Below are 20,364 nucleotides of genomic sequence, written 5' to 3'. Positions count from 1 at the left end.
CCATAATACTCACACTATAGATTAAGATCCCTCTGATTGGGATCGGATCTCATCGACCTCGAGAAACGTACTTCCTTAATGTTCCTCATCGGTGATATCAGTTCCACTACGCTGACATTGAAATTATACTCTAACAATCTGGAGTAGGTGGAATCTCGGGATCCTGATATCTCTTTGTCCTGCAATGATCTGTTATTCCGGCTACGACCAACTCTTCTATCGGTAGCATGCCTGTCCACTGACTGGAAACCTCTATTTCATCCTTCGGCCCTTTTATAGGGTAACCGGCCTTTAGAAAATCATCGATCTATGTCGAAATCATCATTCAACTTTTTCTTGTTCTTCTCTCGATCCCGACCCTTGGTTGATACCGGGAAACGAGCTGGTCATCCTCTATTCTTATCTTTGATTCGTAGCGATTGTGGACATCTACCATGTTGTTGCCTAGAACTCGAGTAGACTTTCTTTTAGTTTCTAGGAAGCGTTAGAGCTCTTCGGGTTCACCCCCTTAGTAAATGCCTCAGCCGCCCATCCATCTGGCACGACCGGTAGCAACATTCTTTCTTTCTGAAATATGGTTACGAGCTCTCACAGCAATCAGGACTCTCCTTGCGCAATTCTGGATATATTGGCCTTTCGGGCCTGCACCTCCTGGCCTTTAAATGGTCCTTGATAAAAGAATCCGCGAGCATCTCAAAGGAATCTATTAAGTTCTCGTGTAGAAGTGAATACCATGTTAGGGCCCCCTTCGTGAGGGTCTTCCCAAACTTCTTCAGCAAGACTGACTCAATCTCGTGCGGAGCTAAGTCATTTCATTTCATCATCGTTGTGTAGGTGGTGATGTGCTCCTAAGGATCCGAAGTCCTATCATATTTTGGCACATCTGGCATTTTGAACTGCCTCGGGATTAACTCTGGTGTCGCTCGGTGTGAACGACAACTAGGTGTATTTCTTTAAATCCAGTCATTTCAACACTGGCGGCATACTCGAGATTTGGTCCATTCGGGGTTTATTTCCCTCATAAACATGAGTGCGGTTTTAAAGAGATCATTCCCACAATTGTTAGAGATCTGCTGCCATTCCTCTGGCTTCGTCGAAGCCGACCTCACCTCTCAGGATGTTGTTATCAACCCTTTGTGTTGTCGCCTACCTCAAATACTTCCACTTCTGAAAAATGACGCCACCCGAATCGTACTCTTTTTCCCTCACCCGAGTTTTGTCCCAATTGGGTTTTCTTGAGGAGGTTTTTAACGAGGCGACGAGGGGGACATCTCAAAGTTTAAAGTATAATTCATCGCCCTGCCTGCCGATGATATCTCCAGGCCCAACGATGAAGGGACTAGATACAAGGAAACTTCACCAATGTGTATGAAACTGACATGTACAATACTCCAATAAATGAAATAAAGCAATATTTTACTCTTCATCAATCTCTATTCTCAATCTAATGTTCGACATCACTCGAACCACAATGGGTTAACATTTCAACATCAACTCGAAATAACACCCCTACAGCCAAAGGCCATCGCCAAAAAAGAAGAATTCGACCTCGTTCGAATTACAACAGGTTAACATTTTGACTAACTCGAAATAACACCCCTATGGCCAAGGGCCATTGCCAAAAACGAAGAATTAGACCTCGTTCGAATTACGACGGGATAACATTTTGACCAACTCAAAATAACACCCTTACGGCCAAGGTCCATCGCCAAGAAAGAAGAATTCGACCTCGTTCGAATTACGACGGGTTAACATTTCGACCAACTCGAAATAACACCCCTACAACTAAGGGTCATTGCCAAAAAAGAAGAATTGGACCTCGTTCGAATTACGACGGGTTAACATTTCGACCAACTCGAAATAACACTGCTACGGCCAAGGGTCATCGCCAAAAAAAGAAGAATTCGACCTCGTTCGAATTACGACGGGTTAACATTTCGACCAACTCGAAATAATACCCCTACGGCCAAGGGCCATCGCTAAGAAAGAAGAATTCAACCTCGTTCAAATTACGACGGGTTAACATTTCGACCAACTTGAAATAACACACCTACGGCCAAGGGACATCGCCAAGAAAAAAGAATTTGACCTCGTTCGAATTACGACGGGTTAACATTTCGACCAACTCGAAATAACACTGCTACGGCCAAGGGTCATCGCCAAAAAAAGAAGAATTCGACCTCGTTCGAATTACGACGGGTTAACATTTCGACCAACTCGAAATAATACCCCTACGGCCAAGGGCCATAGCTAAGAAAGAAGAATTCGACCTCGTTCGAATTACGACGGGTTAACATTTCGACCAACTCGAAATAACACCCCTACAACTAAGGGTCATCGCCAAGAAAGAAGAATTCGACCTCGTTCGAATTACGACGGGTTAACATTTCGACCAACTCGAAATAACACACCTACGGCCAAGGGACATCGCCAAGAAAAAAGAATTCGACCTCGTTCGAATTACGACGGGTTAACATTTCGACCAACTCGAAATAACACCCCTACGGCCAAGGGCCATTGCCAAAAAAGAAGAATTCGACCTCGTTCGAATTACGATAAGTTAACATTTTGACCAACTCAAAATAATACCCCTAACTCGAAATAACACTCCTACGGCCAAGGGCCATTGCCAAAAAGGGGGAGAATTCGACCTCGTTCGAATTACGAAGGGTTAACATTTCGACCAACTCGAAATAATACCCCTACGGCCAAGAGCCGTCACCGAAAAGAAGAGTTCGACCTCGTTCAAATTATTTAATACTCGATGTCGCACGGATTACTCTAAATCCGACGTCATCCGAATCACTTTATACAACTTTGTTCGAGTTATTAAATTCCACGATCACCTACGACAAAACATCACATGAGGCTGGAAAGCCCCTCCCCCCCTCCCCGATAATAAATAAAAATAACAATTCAGAGGCAAACAACAAAAAAGTAATTGTTCCATTACAACTGATATATTACAAAAGTTTTTTACAAAGGGCTCAAGGATGCCCTCATAAAAATAGCAAAGCAAAATATACAACAAAGTCTTATGCCATGTCATCTCTTGTGGCATACTCCTCGTTATACCAAGAATCGGAGGCGAGCTTGTTTGCATCATCATGATCAACATCGTCCCCGCCAGGCGTGTCGGGGCCATAACCACAAGCCTCACGAGTTGCACGTGCTTTAACATGCACATCCCGAAGTTCTGCCTCACACACCTTCCCATCAGCATGAAGGGACTTGTACACTTCAAATTGAGCTTCGGCATGGACCCACATCTCATAGAAGTCCCACGGTACGGCAGGATCAGCCGAAGCATGAGATGTAAAGGGTTGTGACTACCGTCGCGCATCCTCCGCCTTCAAAGCAGTGACTTATTCATTCAAAATGGACAACTCCGCCTCTGGATCTTGGATACATTCCTCAAACTTTGCTACCTTGAGCGCAGACGTCTCCACCTCATTGTCCCGTTCGAATATACAAACGCGAAGGGTGTCTTCCAAATCCGCTACCTCAGAGATGGCAACCACCCTATCCCTTTCAGCACGAGCCAATTCATCAGCCTTAACACTCAGCTCGCCCCTCAAGTCGATGACCTACGTTGCCCTCCTGTCAAGCTCAGCAGTTAATGTGGCCATCCGCGCTTGAAGGTCAGCGTTCTCGGCCATCACCCCTTTGCTCATCTCAAGTTCATCTTTCTTGGCCTTAAGAGCCGCCTCAAGTTCACCGCATCGGTCAATGGCCTTCATCAGGTCTTCATCCCACCCTCTCATATCTTCGACCTTTTGCGCCAACTGTTTCTCCTTCTACTTAAGCCTTTCATGGAACAGCTGAAAATCGCTGTCCTGAGTAAAGAGGTCGGCCCATGCACGATGTTTTGTGCGGTACTCCTTGTATTTAGAGGCCACTTCCCCAAAAACAGTCGTCTTCTGCCTATCCCTCCGATCACGCTCAATCTCCATGATGAAGGTCTAGCATGCATAGCAAATCCAAAATGAGGAGTAGGTTAAGTATACAAAACAAACCCAAAAACAAAAAGAAAAGAGAGAACCACATACCCGCAAAGCCATGCGGGAAATGCTCTGCAATAGCTCTACATCACTCATCGCCTTAAGTACTGCACTCTCAGAAGCAGCGCACAAAGGGCAAACGCCGATGTTGCCTGCTCGCAATTCGCCAACAAGTCATAATCTACAGGGATGAGTCGATCAGGACCTTTCGTCTTCACTTCCAAGCGAGTATGTCACTCCAAGAAAGCTCATACATCTTCGGGGTCGACGTCTGAACCTGAACCGTCGTCCTCGGCATGCACAACTCCACCTCAACCGACAGCAGAAAATGTGCCACCCTCGGTGGATCATACAGATCCCCCGCCTTGATATATTCCTTCGGCCCTGGGGGACCTCTCCGCTAAAATGGCATCCGCCATAAGAACAGGACCTGTGCCTGAGCCAGGCAAAGACGCCGCTCCCGAAGTATCAATTTTGTTCTTTTCAATATTAGTGGCGACGGCCTTCCCAAGCTATACCCTCATCCTTTTCCTCGATGGATTCATCCCCATTGGAGGGCTAGAATATGAGGTGGTAGACGGGTCGAGAAGAGATCTCATCTCGTACAATGACATTATGAGAAGAGTCTGTGGCCGGTACAGTTTGAGCACGATCTCCTCGGACGGACTCAGCTAAGACAAATTGCATCTCCGCCGATGCAACGGCCTGGCGAAATGCCGGGACTTGGACTTTCTTCTTAGAAGCCTTACGACCTATCACCACGAAGAGGTCGTGTCAACAAAGGACATCGAACAGTCAAAGGCCAAAGTAAAAGAAACACTTACCAGATGGAACTTTCGGCCCAAAGCATTTGAGGAAGGCAGGCCAATCTTGAGTCCCCGCTACATAAAGTAGTACGTGAGCTACCTAGTCTTCAATACCGATGACAGGAGGAGGTGCACGTCTCTTAGCTGTACAGAAAAGTCACAAGTTAATACAAATTAGAAAAAACGAAAGTAAACAAGTAGTACCAACACCTACGGTCATGATTCCATTGTTCTGGAAATCCAGCGGGGTCCGATACCAGGTGCTTAGTTTTGATGAAAAAATATTTGTGCTAAACTTTGCGGCTCGCCCGGTCGTCCATTCCGACCACTAACCCACTGGTCCCACGATGTCGCAGGTGTATCATGGTGCCCCCATGAAAGCTCGGGGAAAATAAATGTAAAAGGTGACGAAGGTTAACTTCACACCCAACCAACTCCGCATACTTCGTCAACACTAGAAAGATTTTATACGTATACGGAGATAGTTGTGCCGAGTGGACTTCATAGAACCGACAGAATTCCTCCGCCAACGGAAAAAGAGGGAGGGTGTGACCGATCACAAAAGGGTACACGTAGACAACACAATATCACGGTCTATGGACCTCCACGAGGTCTCTCCCAGCCGGAACCATCTCGACATGAGGAGGAATATTTTACTTAGACCGGAGTTCACTTATGTGAGCCGGCCCAGTTTCAGAGACCATCGGAACAGGGGAAAGGGCAGGTTCCTTGTGGAAATCATTCATAGACATAGGGTTTCTTGGTAGTATCTCCTATATGGTGGGGAAACTATCCCCCTCTTCAAACGCTATATCCTCGCCACCGGAAGGAGGAGCCATAGATAACGGAGTGGCATCGAAAACTTCTTCATGTGTTCGGTGTGTTCTAGGCAACTTGATAATAAAGGGTGTGCTGGTAAAACTTAAAATAAGGAACGGTGACTGAACGGAAAAGATGAGAAGCGAAACCACGAAAACTGAGCTAAAGAAATGAGAAAGATGATTAGTGCTAGAAATGTGTACACAAAGAAGTGGCTAAAAGTTTCTGAAGAAACAAAACCTTTACCTATTTATAGGGTTGGATGGCGCGGGAATCAAAGCACAAGACTGTCGGTGGTGCTAAAACCAAAGCGACAAGCAATCAGACGCTGTCTCGGGAAGGTGCGTAATGATGGCGCACGTGGGAGTGACATCACATCATGATAACTATATCGATTAGGGTTCCATAGGACGTGTCAACCTCTCAACCTCGGTCGTACCGACATGACTCAACAGCCAAATTCTACAACGTGAACGAGTGATATCCGCTCATCGAGGACGTGTAGGGCTATGACCTCAACGAGCGGAGGGACTAACTATATTGGTCCAAATTTGGCAACCATGACAACGGATAAGCGAGGCCTGGGACGGAGTCACTACTATACAATGACTAACGGTCGTTGTGGCAAAGGATGCTGACCAGAGGCAAGCAGTTGAAATGAAGCAGTTTCAGTAGTCTAAACTTAGAAAGAGGCAGGAAGAATATACCTTTGGAATATTCTTTGTGTTGTACTTTTTAGGATTTTTTTGGGAATGTCCCTTATAAATAGGAGGAGGTAGTAAACGATAAAACTCTCCCCTTTTCGAGAACTGAGAGATATTGTAAGGTTGAGAAGAGAATATACAAAAGTTGTCTTATTCTTTTCATCCATACACATGTTGTTCATGATTTATCTACAAATCTCAAGATCCCACATAGATATTGACTATTTTCCTTTCCACGTCGTTAGAGAAAGAAAACACCCAATCATATAATCATTGGGTGACTACTCTTTTATACTACTATCCTTGTTATTTCTTGCATTTATTACACTTTTATGATATTGCACATCTTGTCAATCATAGCATGTTAAGTTCACTATTTAATGCTTATAAACTTCACTCATCGTACAAGAGTTTAGTTCCATTTGATCTAGAGATTATTAAATTCAACTGAGATTCATCCTACTAATTTGTTACTAATTAGTTTAGCATTTATTTGCTCAAACATTATTGTTATTGCACAACGACACGTTTTGAAAAGAAAGACAATTTAGTTACATATTCACTTAATTAAGATTTCTCAAATTAGAAACCTCCTAACGAAGTGGCAAAAGTTTAGAATAAACCTTCATTACTTGCTCATTGGCATAACAATTCAAAATTCTGAAATTTATTGAGTTAATTATTTCAATTTAAACAAAAATTTCAGGTTTGAGCCTTTGAAAGAAAGTATCTTTTGATATGAAATACTTTACCCTTAAAGTGGGACTTTTTAGTGTCAAATTAAAATTAGTTAGGCTCTAACGTAAATATCTGACACGGATAAAAAAATCAAAAAGTTAATATTACTTACTCATTTTCACATTTGTCCTTCGCAAACAAATTTTTCCAAACAAGTTTCCCTTTCCATAACTAATTGACAAACATATATTTTGGGAGGAAAAAAAAAAGAGAGTTGGGAAGTAATGAGAGGATCTTTTCATTTGTTTTAGCATTAAACCATGTATTTAATGTGTTCCTAGATAAAGAAACAGAAGTTGGGAAATAATAGTGAAGAAACAAAACAGTTACGAATTTTCAATTTCTTCTCTTCGTTTTTAAGACCTCGAGAATTATTTTCCAATGAGCCCTTAAACCTTAGATAATTTACTTCTCCAACCCAAGAATTTTGTGACATAAAATACTCTCGTTTCAATTAAAAGATTCACACTCTTTTATATCCAATATTATTTAATTTCACATTTTCATTTTGCCACTGACATGACTTTATATGTCCCATTGGATATGAGAGAACAAATTAGTTACTAATATTTAAAATAAAATTAGTAAACTTTAAAATAAAAATGTTCTCTTATGTGGTCGTGCCGAGAAAATGATAATAATGGTCCCTTATGTTTATAGGGTGGTTCAAAAGTAGTATTTTTAATATATTCTGAACAATTTTGTTTATTTAATTTGCTAAAGTAAGCATATTTGATCTCTATCAAATATTAAATAAACTTTGATTAGATTTAATGAGAACCGTAAAAAGATAGGAGTTAACACGAACTTATATTTGGAGGTGCAATTTTTATAATTTCGTCATTTTTTGCCTATTAGAAGTCTCGTGAAGCTTTTTGAGGTCTAATTTAGCGATTCTTAATCTATTTCTAGTGGTTGATGCACTTTTTTAGTTTGTAATTTATGGGATTTATCGAGACTTTTTTGGAATTTCTGGTTAAATCTTTTTCCTTACAGTTTCTATTTAATATAATAACCAAAGTTTGTTATATATGGTGAAGAAAATCAAATGTGTATGGTAAAATTAAAGGACCAAAATTGTATAAAGTATAGTTAAAGGACCATTTTAGACCTACCCCAAACATAGAAGACATTTTATCATTTTCTTCTCATCTCCGATTTTGCCTATGTGAATTTTTAATTGTCAAGGAGCCCTTTAACTTTAACTAATTTTCTCCACCGACCCGCGAAATGGAAAATGTAATATAGTACTACTAGGAGAAATGTTCTTCTTTCGATTTCCCCTTTGATTCCGTCATTCCCATTTACACCATTTCTAATTCCCTCTGAAAAATTCACAAACGTATCCTTTTAGCAAATTATATTTTTCTACCCATATTTATAAATTGAAGAAAAGTAGATTCAGATTGAGTTGTGTAATTGGGTATTCAAAGTAATCGAATTTCGAACAAAAAAGATGGATTCTGCAATACCCACTTCTCAATCGGAAGAAGGGAAGCGAGAGGAGGAAGCAGAAGCCAAAGAAATGGCGCACAAGACTAAGGTTATTCAATTCTTGGGCCGAACCACACCAATCATCCTCCAGAACGACAATGGCCCATGTCCACTCCTTGCTATCTGTAAGCCTCCCTTCTCTTCCTTAGGGTTTATTGAGTTGTATGTATACTTTGAGATTGAGACATATTATGGAAAATGTTTGTTACTGTCTTAGTTCTGTTATTTTGGTTACTTGTTTTGATAAAGATCCTATTTTTATTTAATTTCTCTGTCAAATTTAGTATTTTATGGTGGAATTTGCCAGTATTCTTTTTACGTTGGTTAGAGTTTTCTATAATAGTAAAGAATCTTTAGTTTTAGAGAACCCTGTAGAGAGAAAAGATATAGCAGATCCTTACTAATTTGGAATTGCCGTGTAGCTGTTGTTGTTGTTGTCTGTCATCGTAAAAAGGCAGTATAGTTTTCTTGAACTATTACTCCCTTGACAATAGGGGGTTGCTTCGATGATGAGCACTCCCCACCTACAATCCCAGGGTTGTGGGTTCGAGTCACCAAAAGAGCAATAGCTCCTACAAAGGGGATCAAAGTGGAATCAAAGCCCCCCCCAAAAAAAATTATTACTCCCTTCATCCCATTTTATATGATGTCATTTGATTGGGAACAAAGTTTAAGGGAAAAAAATAAAGACTTCTCGAAACTTCTAAAGTAAGCTGTAGAAATTTGTGCGATTGTAAATCATCTCATTAAGGGTAAAGTAGGAAGTTCAAAGTTAAATTATTTCTAAATATAGAAAGATATCATTCTTTTTGGAATAAAATAAAAAGAAAGAACATCACATTAAATTGGAACAAAGGGAGTATTTACTATGAGAGTTGACTATACTTTAGCCTAAACCTGTAATGGCCTTTTAGGATAGAAGTCTGCATCTTATTGTGATGCTTAATGAATTGTTCATTTTGTTTTATTTTGTGGTATCGAATCTGAATTGTAGTTTTTTTCTGCTCTGGCTTGTACGAGAGACCAAAAAGATGCAAAGGGAAATAGAAATAAAGAGAATTCAGAAAGAAAAGGAAATGAAGTAGAAAAAGGCAGAATTTCGTTCGCACTAATTGATCTATGGTTATAGTAATCTATAGAGATATGATCTTAGGGAATCGGTTGACATGTGATAGGTTGTTAGCAACTGCTGATGGAGGGACTAAACTGTAAATATTCATAAACGTAACTATGAAAATCAGTGATGACAGTTACCATCCTCACCTAAACCTCAAGGTACAACCCTTGCACGTTACATTTACCCCCTTCAAAGAACTTAATGCATACAATTGAAGCTTGGGGAATGGGCCGTATAACCTTAGGTGCCCAATTAGCTTCTTATAGCAAGAGATTTGCGCATTGTGCTAGAATCTCTGTTAAAGTCGAATTTTGCCCCTCTACCATGCTTTTGTAAAAGTTAGTCACGGGTTCAATCAAGGATTGTCCATCCTCAGCAAGTGTTGGTGGGTCAATTGAATTGTAACTTGGGCTGCTACATTCTAAATTAACTGTGATAACATGGAACACTAGATATATCTTAGCTGTTAGAGGCAATTGAAGTATAGGCAGCAGACCCGGCATTCTTTATATGGTTCTTTATTACCATATAAAGTCAAAATTTAGCGAGTCGCAAACCTTTTAAGTTCTTTTTATAAGGTAAAATAACTTTCATTAACCATGGTTGCGATTTCAGATTACCCAATCTCCCGTTACAAACACCCTTTCAATTGTTCTGAGTGTGCATAAAGTTTTACTCTTCCATGAGCCTTCTTCAAGTTCTCCTACTGCTTCTGAGCTATCAGTTGTGCTTGTTTGATTGAGCTACCGTATCAAAGATTGGGAAAGAGGGAATCTATACTGGGCTTCAGAAGGATTGTTTGTGAAGAACCGTGAAAACTTTATTGTTACCTTCTCAAAAAAAAGACCGTGAAAACTATTTCTTGCACTCTCAGGTTTCTGATTAATGGTACATTTCACATAGGTATCCAAGTACCTGGTCACTCGCTATGTTGTTGATTGATACTTGAATTTTGTCAGAATGATCACCAAAAGGAGATGTGATGCTGTTGGAATACAGGAATAGCCATCAGAAAGAGGAAAGAGTATTAAATTATAAGGAAGGAAACTTTGACCGAGTAGCGGCTTAAGTTGGCGGAATCTTTTTAAGTCTAGCAAATTTGTCACGTCTATGACATCATTAAAAAAACTTATACCGTACAAGGGTGTCTCCCATCTAGTGCGAGGAAGAGTGGACATATACGGTATATAGCTTTCCCTTGCATTTATGCAAAGAGGTCTGGAACTATGTGACCAAAAAAAAACGAGAGAAGCATGTAGGGGTGTGACCCAGTGGTCAATGAAGTGTTATGTCAATTATTAAGAATATTTTTTTATAACTGTGGTGTACGGACCAGCGTGGACCTCGACTAATTCCACGCAGTACCTGCTACCTCCCACCAGCACAAGGAAGAATTCACATAGTATTTTTACCTCTGTTGGGATCTCAACCTGACACCTCATGGTTCTCAACCCACTTCATTGGCCACTAGGCCCCACCCCCTTGGGTGTGGCAATTATTGAGAATATTATAGTGTAGCAATTTGTTACTGATTTTTTTGTCTTTCAACCCGCCCCAGCAAAGTAAAGGTATTGAAACACATCAAGTATGCTTATTTTGCAAACTAGAAATGGAAAGAAGTTACTGGAATCGCTTAAGTAGATACACATTGATTGTGTTGCCGAATATTTAACAATCATCCAAAATGAAGGTGGTGTTGTTTTCTCCAAAGAATAGCTGGCAATTGTATGCTGCAAGAAGAACTATGGTTTTGCAATTTACATGGAAAAGAATCTATTCTCAATCACCGAAAAAGGTACAGTGACAAACTTTCAAAAATTTGGAGTAGCTTGAATTGGCAGCTAAAGAGTAGTTAAGAAATTGCCTGAATAGCTTTCGTAAAAAAAATTAATAATTTGCCTGAAGAAAGGTCGAAAGTTGTTGAAAAAGTTACACAAATGGGAAGAGAAAGAAGAGGCTGGAAAAAGGTAGCCCCATGGAATTGGTCACTCAAAAGAAGTGCTCTGAGATGTTACCTTTCTCCAAAAAAAAGTGCCTAGAGGTGTGGCATCTGGAGTAGATATATATGTGGCGCCATCGAAGCAGTCACTAGAAATAAAAATCTTGTTGCCAGAATGGTCATCTAAAAGAAGCAAGAGAGTGAAATTATGAAAAAGGAAGGAAAATTCTGGCCAGACAAGGCCATACATAGGTACGCAGAAGGTGCTTATGTCTCTACCAAGGTCTGTGGTAATTTCTGAATGAAGAAAAGACAGGAAAAAACACTTGCCAATTGCCATAATTGGTAGTTAACACATTCAGGAGAGCTCCTTATATATGAGTTTTTTTTTTAATTTAAAGAAATATATGAGTGTTAAGTTGCATGAAATAAGAAAAGCTTTCTACTTCTGGGGATTTCTAATTATTGTGACAGAATCATTAGTAATTCTCTTGACATTTAATACATCTCATCATGTTCAAGGTGATAAAACAACTTGAGTTCGCTTATTTTAAAGAGGAAATAAGCTGGGGGTTGAAGTTGTTCCTTGCTGTCGGAAAAATCATTTATAACAACAACCCAATGTATTTCTGCAATTAGGGTTTGGGGAGGGTAGGATGTACGCAGCATTACCCTACCCTGGAAGGGCAAAGAGACTGTTTTTCATAGACCCTCAGCTAAAGAAAAGATGGAAGAAGTACTGATAACAAGTAATAACAATATAAGATATGTAGTAATAGCAAACTCAGGATAAAAATGATACCATATTAACACTAATACTATTGAACTAAGGAAGACAAAGGGAAATGCTCGACTACCTACTAACCTTCTACCCTAATTCTCAACCTCCACACCCTCCTATCAAGGGTCATGTCCTCGATTAGCTCAAGCTGCGCCATGTCCCGCCTGATCACTTCTTCCCAATACTTCTTTGGCTTATCTCTACCTTCCTCTTACCTTGAGGGCATCTGTGCTTCTCCTTTTAACATGCGCGAACCATCTTAACCTCGCCTCTCGCATCTTATCCTCCACGGGTCCACTCTCACCTTGTCCTGAATAACTTCATTCCTAATTCTCTCTAACCTAGTATGCCCAAACATTCATCTCAACATCCTCATTTCAGCTACTTTCATTTGCTGGTAAAAATATAGAAAAAAGGATACATTTTCGTGATCAATGGGATGCATTTCTGTTGTGTATAGTCATTTCTTGCTCATGAAGAAGGTTATGGTGTCATTAACCAGTTTGCTTTAAAATCTATGTTAATGCTGTGATTTATTTTTTAAGGATCAATTTGTGTATTTGATATGAATCTTTGTTATCTGTTCGACAGGTAACGTGCTATTGTTGAAGAACAACTTGAACTTGAGTCCTGATATTCCTGAGGTTTCACAGGAGAAATTGCTTTCTCTTGTTGCTGAGCGGCTGATAGATTCAAACAGTAATGTCAATGTAATTATTTGCCTTTATGGATAGGTTTTCTGTTCCTTTCATTTGTGCTATATAATATATCCAAACACACGTGTTCTCTCTTTACTGGATTTGAGGTAATTGTTAGTATTTTTGATTGCTGTCCAGGACAAAGATGAAGGATATGTTGAAAATCAGCAACAGAATATTGCTGATGCAATTGATTTGCTTCCTAGACTTGCCACTGGTATTGATGTAAATATAAAATTCAGGAGGTAGACAATCTTTCCTCTTTTCGATTGCTTTTATTCATTTTATTAACATATGGTTCTGTATATCTTTACGATGCAATAACATGCATGTTTCCAGTTGTGGTTCTGATTAAATACATGTCTTGTTTGGCAGAATTGATGACTTTGAGTTCACTCGTGAATGTGCAATATTTGATCTTTTGGATATTCCACTTTATCACGGTTGGATAGTTGATCCACAGGTATCAGTTTTGGCTACTTTCTTTGAGTTCACTCGTGAATGTCCGAGGACATTCTTGTCGCAGATTCTAATTGCTAAATCACTATTCGTTTTATATTTATAATTTATCTCTATTTTATCCACGAATGAAATGACTTCTTGATGTCCTATTCTAGTTTGGTCGAATGGTGGACAACTCATTTTGGCCTTCGAAAACCTTCTAAATTTTATTACTCAAGATGTGTATAACATATGGTAATGAAGTCTGAGATTGCATCAAGGATAAGTTTTTTTTTTTCTGTAGAAGTTTAATGATGAAGCTGCATTATTTTGACCATTTTGCCCTAAAAGTTGTTTCTAGTTGTAAGATTAAAGACCTTATAGCAACTTTTGTTTAAAGTGAATTATTTTTTTGAGTTATCAATTTGTTCCAGGATCATGATACTGCAAATGCAATTGGATCAAAGTCGTATAATACTTTGATGGGGGAGCTTGTTGCCCTTGAAACGCAAAATATGGACACTGAGAATAAGAAAAGTTCTGAAGATGATGATGTTGATTTTGCTGCTGCTACAACTGCAGCACTAGGGGTACCTTCTCCATGCCTCTCGAGAGGGAGATCATTTGAAGATTCTCCTGTTTCTATTACCAATAACCATACAGCCAGAAAAGGAGATATTGAAGAAGAAGCAGAGCTGTTGAGAGCCCTTCAATTATCTGAAACTTCATTAGTAGAAACTGATGGACTGAATTCCTTAGGTGAAACAGCAAATCTAAAGTGTCCAGAGCCGATGGGTCTTACCAAGACATCAGAAGGAAATGATATTGAGACGACACAACCAGTTTTGCAGCATGAAGCATTGATACCCACAGAAGTAATAGCATCTAACAATAGAGATATATCTGGTGATGCCGATCCAAATAGTTCCCAAATAGTCTCCGGAGCAGCGATTAATTCATCCCTGAAAATTGATCAGGAAACCCCTCCCCAAGAACTTGGAAATGCAAAACTGCTGGCTGAAAATGAGAGTGTACCTCTTGAGTCAGGACAAGTTTCTTCATCTGCTTGTGAAAATCATGAGCATCTATCTGGAGGTACGAATGGCATTCAGGGAGCACACACTATTGCTGGAAATGGGAATGCATCTGAACCTAAACAAGTTGGTTGTGATGCGTTTGATTCACCTAGTTCCTCAATACCATCTGCAGTCTCAGGTTCATCGGGTGGCAGACGACATGACACAGATGAACCTGAAACCTTTAATTCTTCCATCGATGATGATGAGCCCATTTATGAAGGAGAGGATTGCATATTGGAGTCAGCAACCACCAGTTACCAAAGTCGAGAGCCTATGTATGAAGGTGAGGTGGTTCTTGCTGAACAAGTGAATGGAGGCAGTACAGATGTGCCTGAGACAATTGTGAATGATGAAATCACACAGAGAGAAGGTGAGAAATTCTTTAATATGAATGAATAAGGCAATTCAGGCGCTCTTGTGTAGGATTAATGTCTTCCTTGACACTTATCAAAGAAAAAGTAAAAATGAATGTCTCCTTGATCTAATTGTATTTTTTTTCCTTTCATGTATTTTTTTACTACTTTGTCAGTTTAAGTAGAACACTATGTTTGCTCTTCTTAATTCACATTAGGGGAACTGGTGAGGAACTTTCTGAAGAACAGTGCAAGCCAGTTAACAATCTTTGGGTATGCTTCCTTCCTTGTTATAAGTTCATTCTCCTGTTCAGAACTGTATTACTATGTTTTGCTAGTAGTAACAGAATACTATTTCATTCCTCTTTTGCACAGATTATTTTCCTTGCAAGAGGGTTTGAAAGAGCGGGAACTTTGTGTTTTCTTCAGGAATAATCATTTCAATACCATGTTTAAGGTCTGATGGGCTTGCTTTGTTACTATTATCATCTTCTATATGATTTGTACTAGGGTAAAATAATTTCCTGTGTGGATATGATTATATCTCCACTTCTCATGTTTTCTGGGCATACAAAACTGATGTCAGCTTATGTGCAGTTTGAAGGCGAATTATATATCTTGGCCACTGACCAGGGATATATAAATCAATCTGATTTGGTGTGGGAGAAGCTCAATGAGGTAAGAAGTGTGTCTTTTCATATATTCACCTTATATTTGACTAATGGGTAAAACTGAGTTTAAATTTTCAACCTGGGAATTTCATACTAGAATGATAAGTTGAATCTCTGTTTTCGCTTACACTTCCAACAGGTAGTTTCTGCTCCATTCTACTTGTGGTTAACTAATTTTTCGAGTAGGAAGTATCATGTTTCGTATGCTTAAATCCACCCACCTGTTTCAAGAGTACTTATTTTCTCCGTTAATGGCATTCAACAAATGCTTGGTTTCATTTGCTTAAATCCAACCACCTATTTTAAGAGTCCTGTCAACTCTCACTATGAATGGATTACAACAAAGTCTTGGTTTATGTGTGGATGTATTATTGAACCAAACTTGTAAGTGTTTCTAGTAATGATAACTATCAATATTCTCCCTTCTTTTGCGTGTCAAGGGGATGGAAGTTTTTATGAGTTGAGGGTGCATGTTTGACTGTAAATGAGGGACAACATGGAGAAACCGGATGGAGGGGCTATTTGAATGTCTGCACAGGAGAGGCACATATTTTATACTTTCTCTAACCCTAACCACAACATCCCGAAGTGGTTTTGTCAATTTTAACTCTGTTATTAGTATATGTGGAGGCCAACTTGTCTCTTATCCAAAAAAAAGGAAGACGGAAAAAATAATGGACTGAAGGACATAATCCTCCTTGAATTTAATTGTCTGAATCGAGAATAATTAGATATTTTTAGTGGAGGAGCTAAACAATGCTATTGATAGTTTAGTAGGGCAATGTATTGAGGTGAGGCCGGGCAATGTATCTGACGCACTAGCACAGAGTATGTTATAGGTTTCTGATTGTCTTACGCTATATCCAAAATCCAAGATTCAAGGTTGTGAAGACATAAAAGAGGGAAGAAGATATCTTGGTTTGTTCTTTGAGTATCATTAGAATTTATTATGTTACCATTTAATTAAAGCTGTACCTAGCCTATTTAATTTCTATTTACCAAATCATACGAAGTCATAGACAAATTTTAACATTAATTTCTATTTACCTACAAAGTCATAACAAAGGTTAGCCTCTATTTTCAGGGGCGGAGAAGCATACTAAGCAGTATGACGTGTAGTACACTAGAAACTCATTGTAACCTGTCGATTTGTAAGTTCCACTAGTGGCTGCAGATAGCTCAATTTTGAGCTCTAAGTATCACCTGATCATAGTAGTCACATAATTCTGTCACAGATTTAATGGCCTTTAGAAACCGAATATCAGCTAGTCCACATATACTTTTGAAACTTAGCAGTGCTTTTCCTCTACCAAGAGAACTTACACCTCTTTCTGTAAATCTATACGAGTATATGACCAACTGAGGGTTGAGAGCCGCTTATGCTATGTACAGCATTGTAGATCAGACGACAGGAATGATACTAATCAGGTGTTACTTCAATGTTTCCCTGCTCCTACTTTGATAATTTTTTGCAGTTGTACCTACCATGTGTCTACTTCTCGAGAAATAAACTCTTCGACCATTTTTAATCTTTTCCAGATATCATAAAGCTGAAAATGGGGACCACTTCTGCGTACTAGAAATTTCAAATAATCAGACGTTATATGTTATCTTCAAGACTTCAGCTTTGGACATGATTCCATTTAGAGATAATGAACTTCATTTTTCCCCTAATATTCATGCAGGTTAGAATTAGGTCATTTTGTATGGATTTACGGAGTAACCTTTTTCAGTAGTGTGTAAGGAAAATCACAAGAAATGATCAAGTTAATAAGTTAGAACAGCAAAATTTGGTAATATAATAATTTCTTTACACGGTAAACTGGTAATATGATAATAACAACAGTAACATGAATAGCAAGTTCTACAATAACTTGCAGGTCTCTTGCTATCGGAGTTTTCTGCTTTTCTATCCTAGGCTGTTCAAAAATTTAATATTTTTTCCTTCCGGTTTTAGGGGTCCTACATTAGATTGAACACGATTATTTGGTTCAATCTAATAATCTAAAAATAGATGTAGCTCCAAAAATGAGGCCAACATTTGAACAATTTGTATGAAAGTGAACCCATTAATTAATTTGAGAATAATATATTGAAAAAGCATTGGAAGAGTAAGATTACTTTTTTTAATTAGGAAATTAGACACTGAAGCACGCCAAAAGGGAAAGTTGGTCTCCTTGCTTGGAATTAAGGAAGTATTATCTTATGACACTTGAACTGCTACTCAGCTAGGCTTTAACTATTCCAATAGAGCTAGACAATTTACATAAATCTGCAAAAACATCTTCTGCCTTTTTCCTAAGCATGTGTTATTTGCTATGTTTTATAGTGTCAAATTGCATTAAATTTGGTATACTTTATTGTTACCGACGTGATTACTGTACTTCACTTTTGCACGTTTTGTTGCCTCTTGGAAGGGACGAACAGTATGATGCAGCTCTATTAAAAATCTACTGGTTCTTGGTTCTAGAAGTTGGTGTGTTATTACTTGCTTGCATTGCCTTTTAACTCTGAGTTCTCAATATTCTCCAGGTGAATGGGGACACGATATATGTGACTGGAAACTTCAAGGAGTTCAAGGTCGAAGATAATTCCAACACCACATGGGATCAACAGAGTGCTATGGCCAGTACTGCAGTATGTAGTTCTCTGCTTGTAATAGAATGTTATGGATTTGTACCAATGACGTTTTTGAAACTGACTTCAGCTGTTACTCCCAGGACTATCTGGCAAACATGGACAATTCAGGACAAGGACATCCAACTTTCAAGTAATTATCTAATACTTTAATATTTAATCATCTTCTTTTCGCATATATTAACATGAGACTGGAACATTGCCAGATCATATACTGCATCAGGATCTATTCTCCTTCATTAGCTCTCCCATTATCTTTTAATTGACAAACAGCGGTTCGACCGGTCTTTCTGTTGATATTCAACTTTTGCCTTCATTGGTAGTTAGATGGAGATATTTGGGCAAGGTTGTTTTGTCTTCCTGTTCTATCAAAGTCGTTCTATTCTATGTCAACAAAATGTTGTATATGGAGAAGTTGCTGGCATGTTTAGTTACAATATAGCGTGAAACATTAATTTAGTTGGAGAGGGATAAGAGATGCTTGAAGGCCACAGTCATCACATTTCTGTTGCAAAAACAGATGTTTGCAGAACTCTTAATATTTTTGGTCTAAGGATAGCATGATAGGTACTCTTTTAATAGAATTTACTTTACCTTATCAAAAAAAATTGGTTTTAATTGTAACATGGTAACTTTCTTTTGGAACATTAACTCTCTGGATGCTTTAAAGTTGATATGCTCAATTTCGCAACCTTAATTTGATAGTAATGAATATATCTACTTGGTGATAGCACTAACTTGTGCTGATTGTTGGCTGGCAGTTCCGATTTACAACTGGCAATAGCTCTTCAGCAACAGGAATTTGAGCAACAACAACAGGCACCACAGAGAAATCAAAACCCTCAACAACAAGCTGTAAATGGTGCGTCAAGGTTGATTACTGGTCCGCAGGTAAGCTTGAAATTTTCTGATATTCATTCTTCTGAGCAGGTTTTCGTGTTTTGAGTTTGCATATTTGATAACTCTTGACTTGAAGTACTTTCGACTAGTGGATTAGGTCACAAAATGAAGCAATATGTGAAAAATGTATACAACCAGCTGCATAATAATCTAATAGAGTAAACTACTTTTATACAGGTACCAAGGAGCAAACCTACATCTTCGTCGGCCAGGCCGGAGCCAAAGTCATCAAAAGACAAGTGTATTGTGATGTAAAGACTGCAATTTTTAAGTTTGTCTGTAAAGTAGAAAACACCTTCTTTTCCTAATGGGTCTCATGTTAATCAAAGCAATACTTTTTTACTAAATTTGCAGTTTTCAACTTTCTGTATAGAAGGTATATATCAGGGCATTTCTGGTTAATTACAAAAAATCAAAGATCTTTCTTTCTTAATGGAATGACCCTATTGTTGGTGAATCATTAGGCTACTTACATTGTTAAAACCTGTGCACTTTCCTGTTGGCTAATAATTCAATGCTTTGGAGATCTGTATTTCGATTTCATCAATTATGCCAATAGGTACTTTTACCTTGTTTGTCGGCTAGATTGACAAATAATTTAACTAGGGTCTGGTTGAAACTTGAAAAAAGAGGTTTTGAAGTTGTGCTGAAAAATAATTTTTGGAAGTTAGAAGTTGTATTTGGATATGCATTTTATTTGAAAAAAAAAAGTTGAAGTTTTGTAAGTAGATGAAAAAATTTCACCCAAAAACTGTCCTAAATCAGTTTCTGGAAAGTTGATTTTTTTTTTTTCAAAAACTGATCATATTCCATGAACAAACACTATTTTTAAATTTTTCTTGAAATAAAGTAGCCAAAATCTATGGTCAAACGAGAGCTTAATTTGAGACAGAGGTTGCGAAATATCGGGCATGTATATATAAGGCAATACTCATTTGTTGAGGTCAACTTTTTGTCATGTCAGTACAATAATTATAACAACCAAGTGGAATCTCACAAGTAGGGTCTGGAGAAGGGCTGTGCACGGATCGGATCGGATCGGATTTAGCATATTTTGGATTCGAATTTCGGATTTCGGATTCTAGAAAATGCAATCCGAATCCGATCCGAATTATATCGGATCGGATCGGATTTTAAAGTTTGGATCGGATCGGATATCGGATCGTATTATTATGCCTCAAAGTTA

General features: G+C 38.6%; 1 protein-coding gene across 1 annotated transcript; it reads left to right on the top strand.

Annotated features, from left to right (window-relative positions):
* The first annotated feature begins 8,181 nt into the window (after positions 1-8,181).
* LOC107824775 (uncharacterized) lies at positions 8,182-19,635 on the top strand. Its single transcript, XM_016651582.2, has 12 exons — positions 8,182-8,687; positions 12,991-13,109; positions 13,236-13,342; positions 13,473-13,560; positions 13,973-14,987; positions 15,189-15,243; positions 15,346-15,427; positions 15,568-15,648; positions 18,174-18,278; positions 18,362-18,411; positions 19,040-19,169; positions 19,356-19,635. The coding sequence occupies exons 1-12, from the start codon at positions 8,525-8,527 to the stop codon at positions 19,431-19,433; spliced, it is 2,073 nt and encodes a 690-aa protein (XP_016507068.1). The 5' UTR covers positions 8,182-8,524; the 3' UTR covers positions 19,434-19,635.
* The last annotated feature ends 729 nt before the right edge of the window (positions 19,636-20,364 follow it).

The sequence above is a fragment of the Nicotiana tabacum genome, chromosome 1 (genome assembly GCF_000715075.1).
Source record: "Nicotiana tabacum cultivar K326 chromosome 1, ASM71507v2, whole genome shotgun sequence".
NCBI classification, from domain to species: Eukaryota; Viridiplantae; Streptophyta; class Magnoliopsida; order Solanales; family Solanaceae; genus Nicotiana; species Nicotiana tabacum.
This window is presented reverse-complemented; position numbering and strand designations above follow the sequence as displayed.

What these genes read in the sequence shown, in the direction of transcription:
- LOC107824775 (XM_016651582.2), top strand. Translation starts at nt 8,525, where the DNA reads ATGGATTCTGCAATACCCACTTCTCAATCGGAAGAAGGGAAGCGAGAG. An exon ending in ATTCAAACAGTAATGTCAAT is followed by an intron (nt 13,110 to 13,235) that starts GTAATTATTTGC and finishes ATTGCTGTCCAG; the next exon opens with GACAAAGATGAAGGATATGT. An exon ending in GGTTGATTACTGGTCCGCAG is followed by an intron (nt 19,170 to 19,355) that starts GTAAGCTTGAAA and finishes ACTTTTATACAG; the next exon opens with GTACCAAGGAGCAAACCTAC.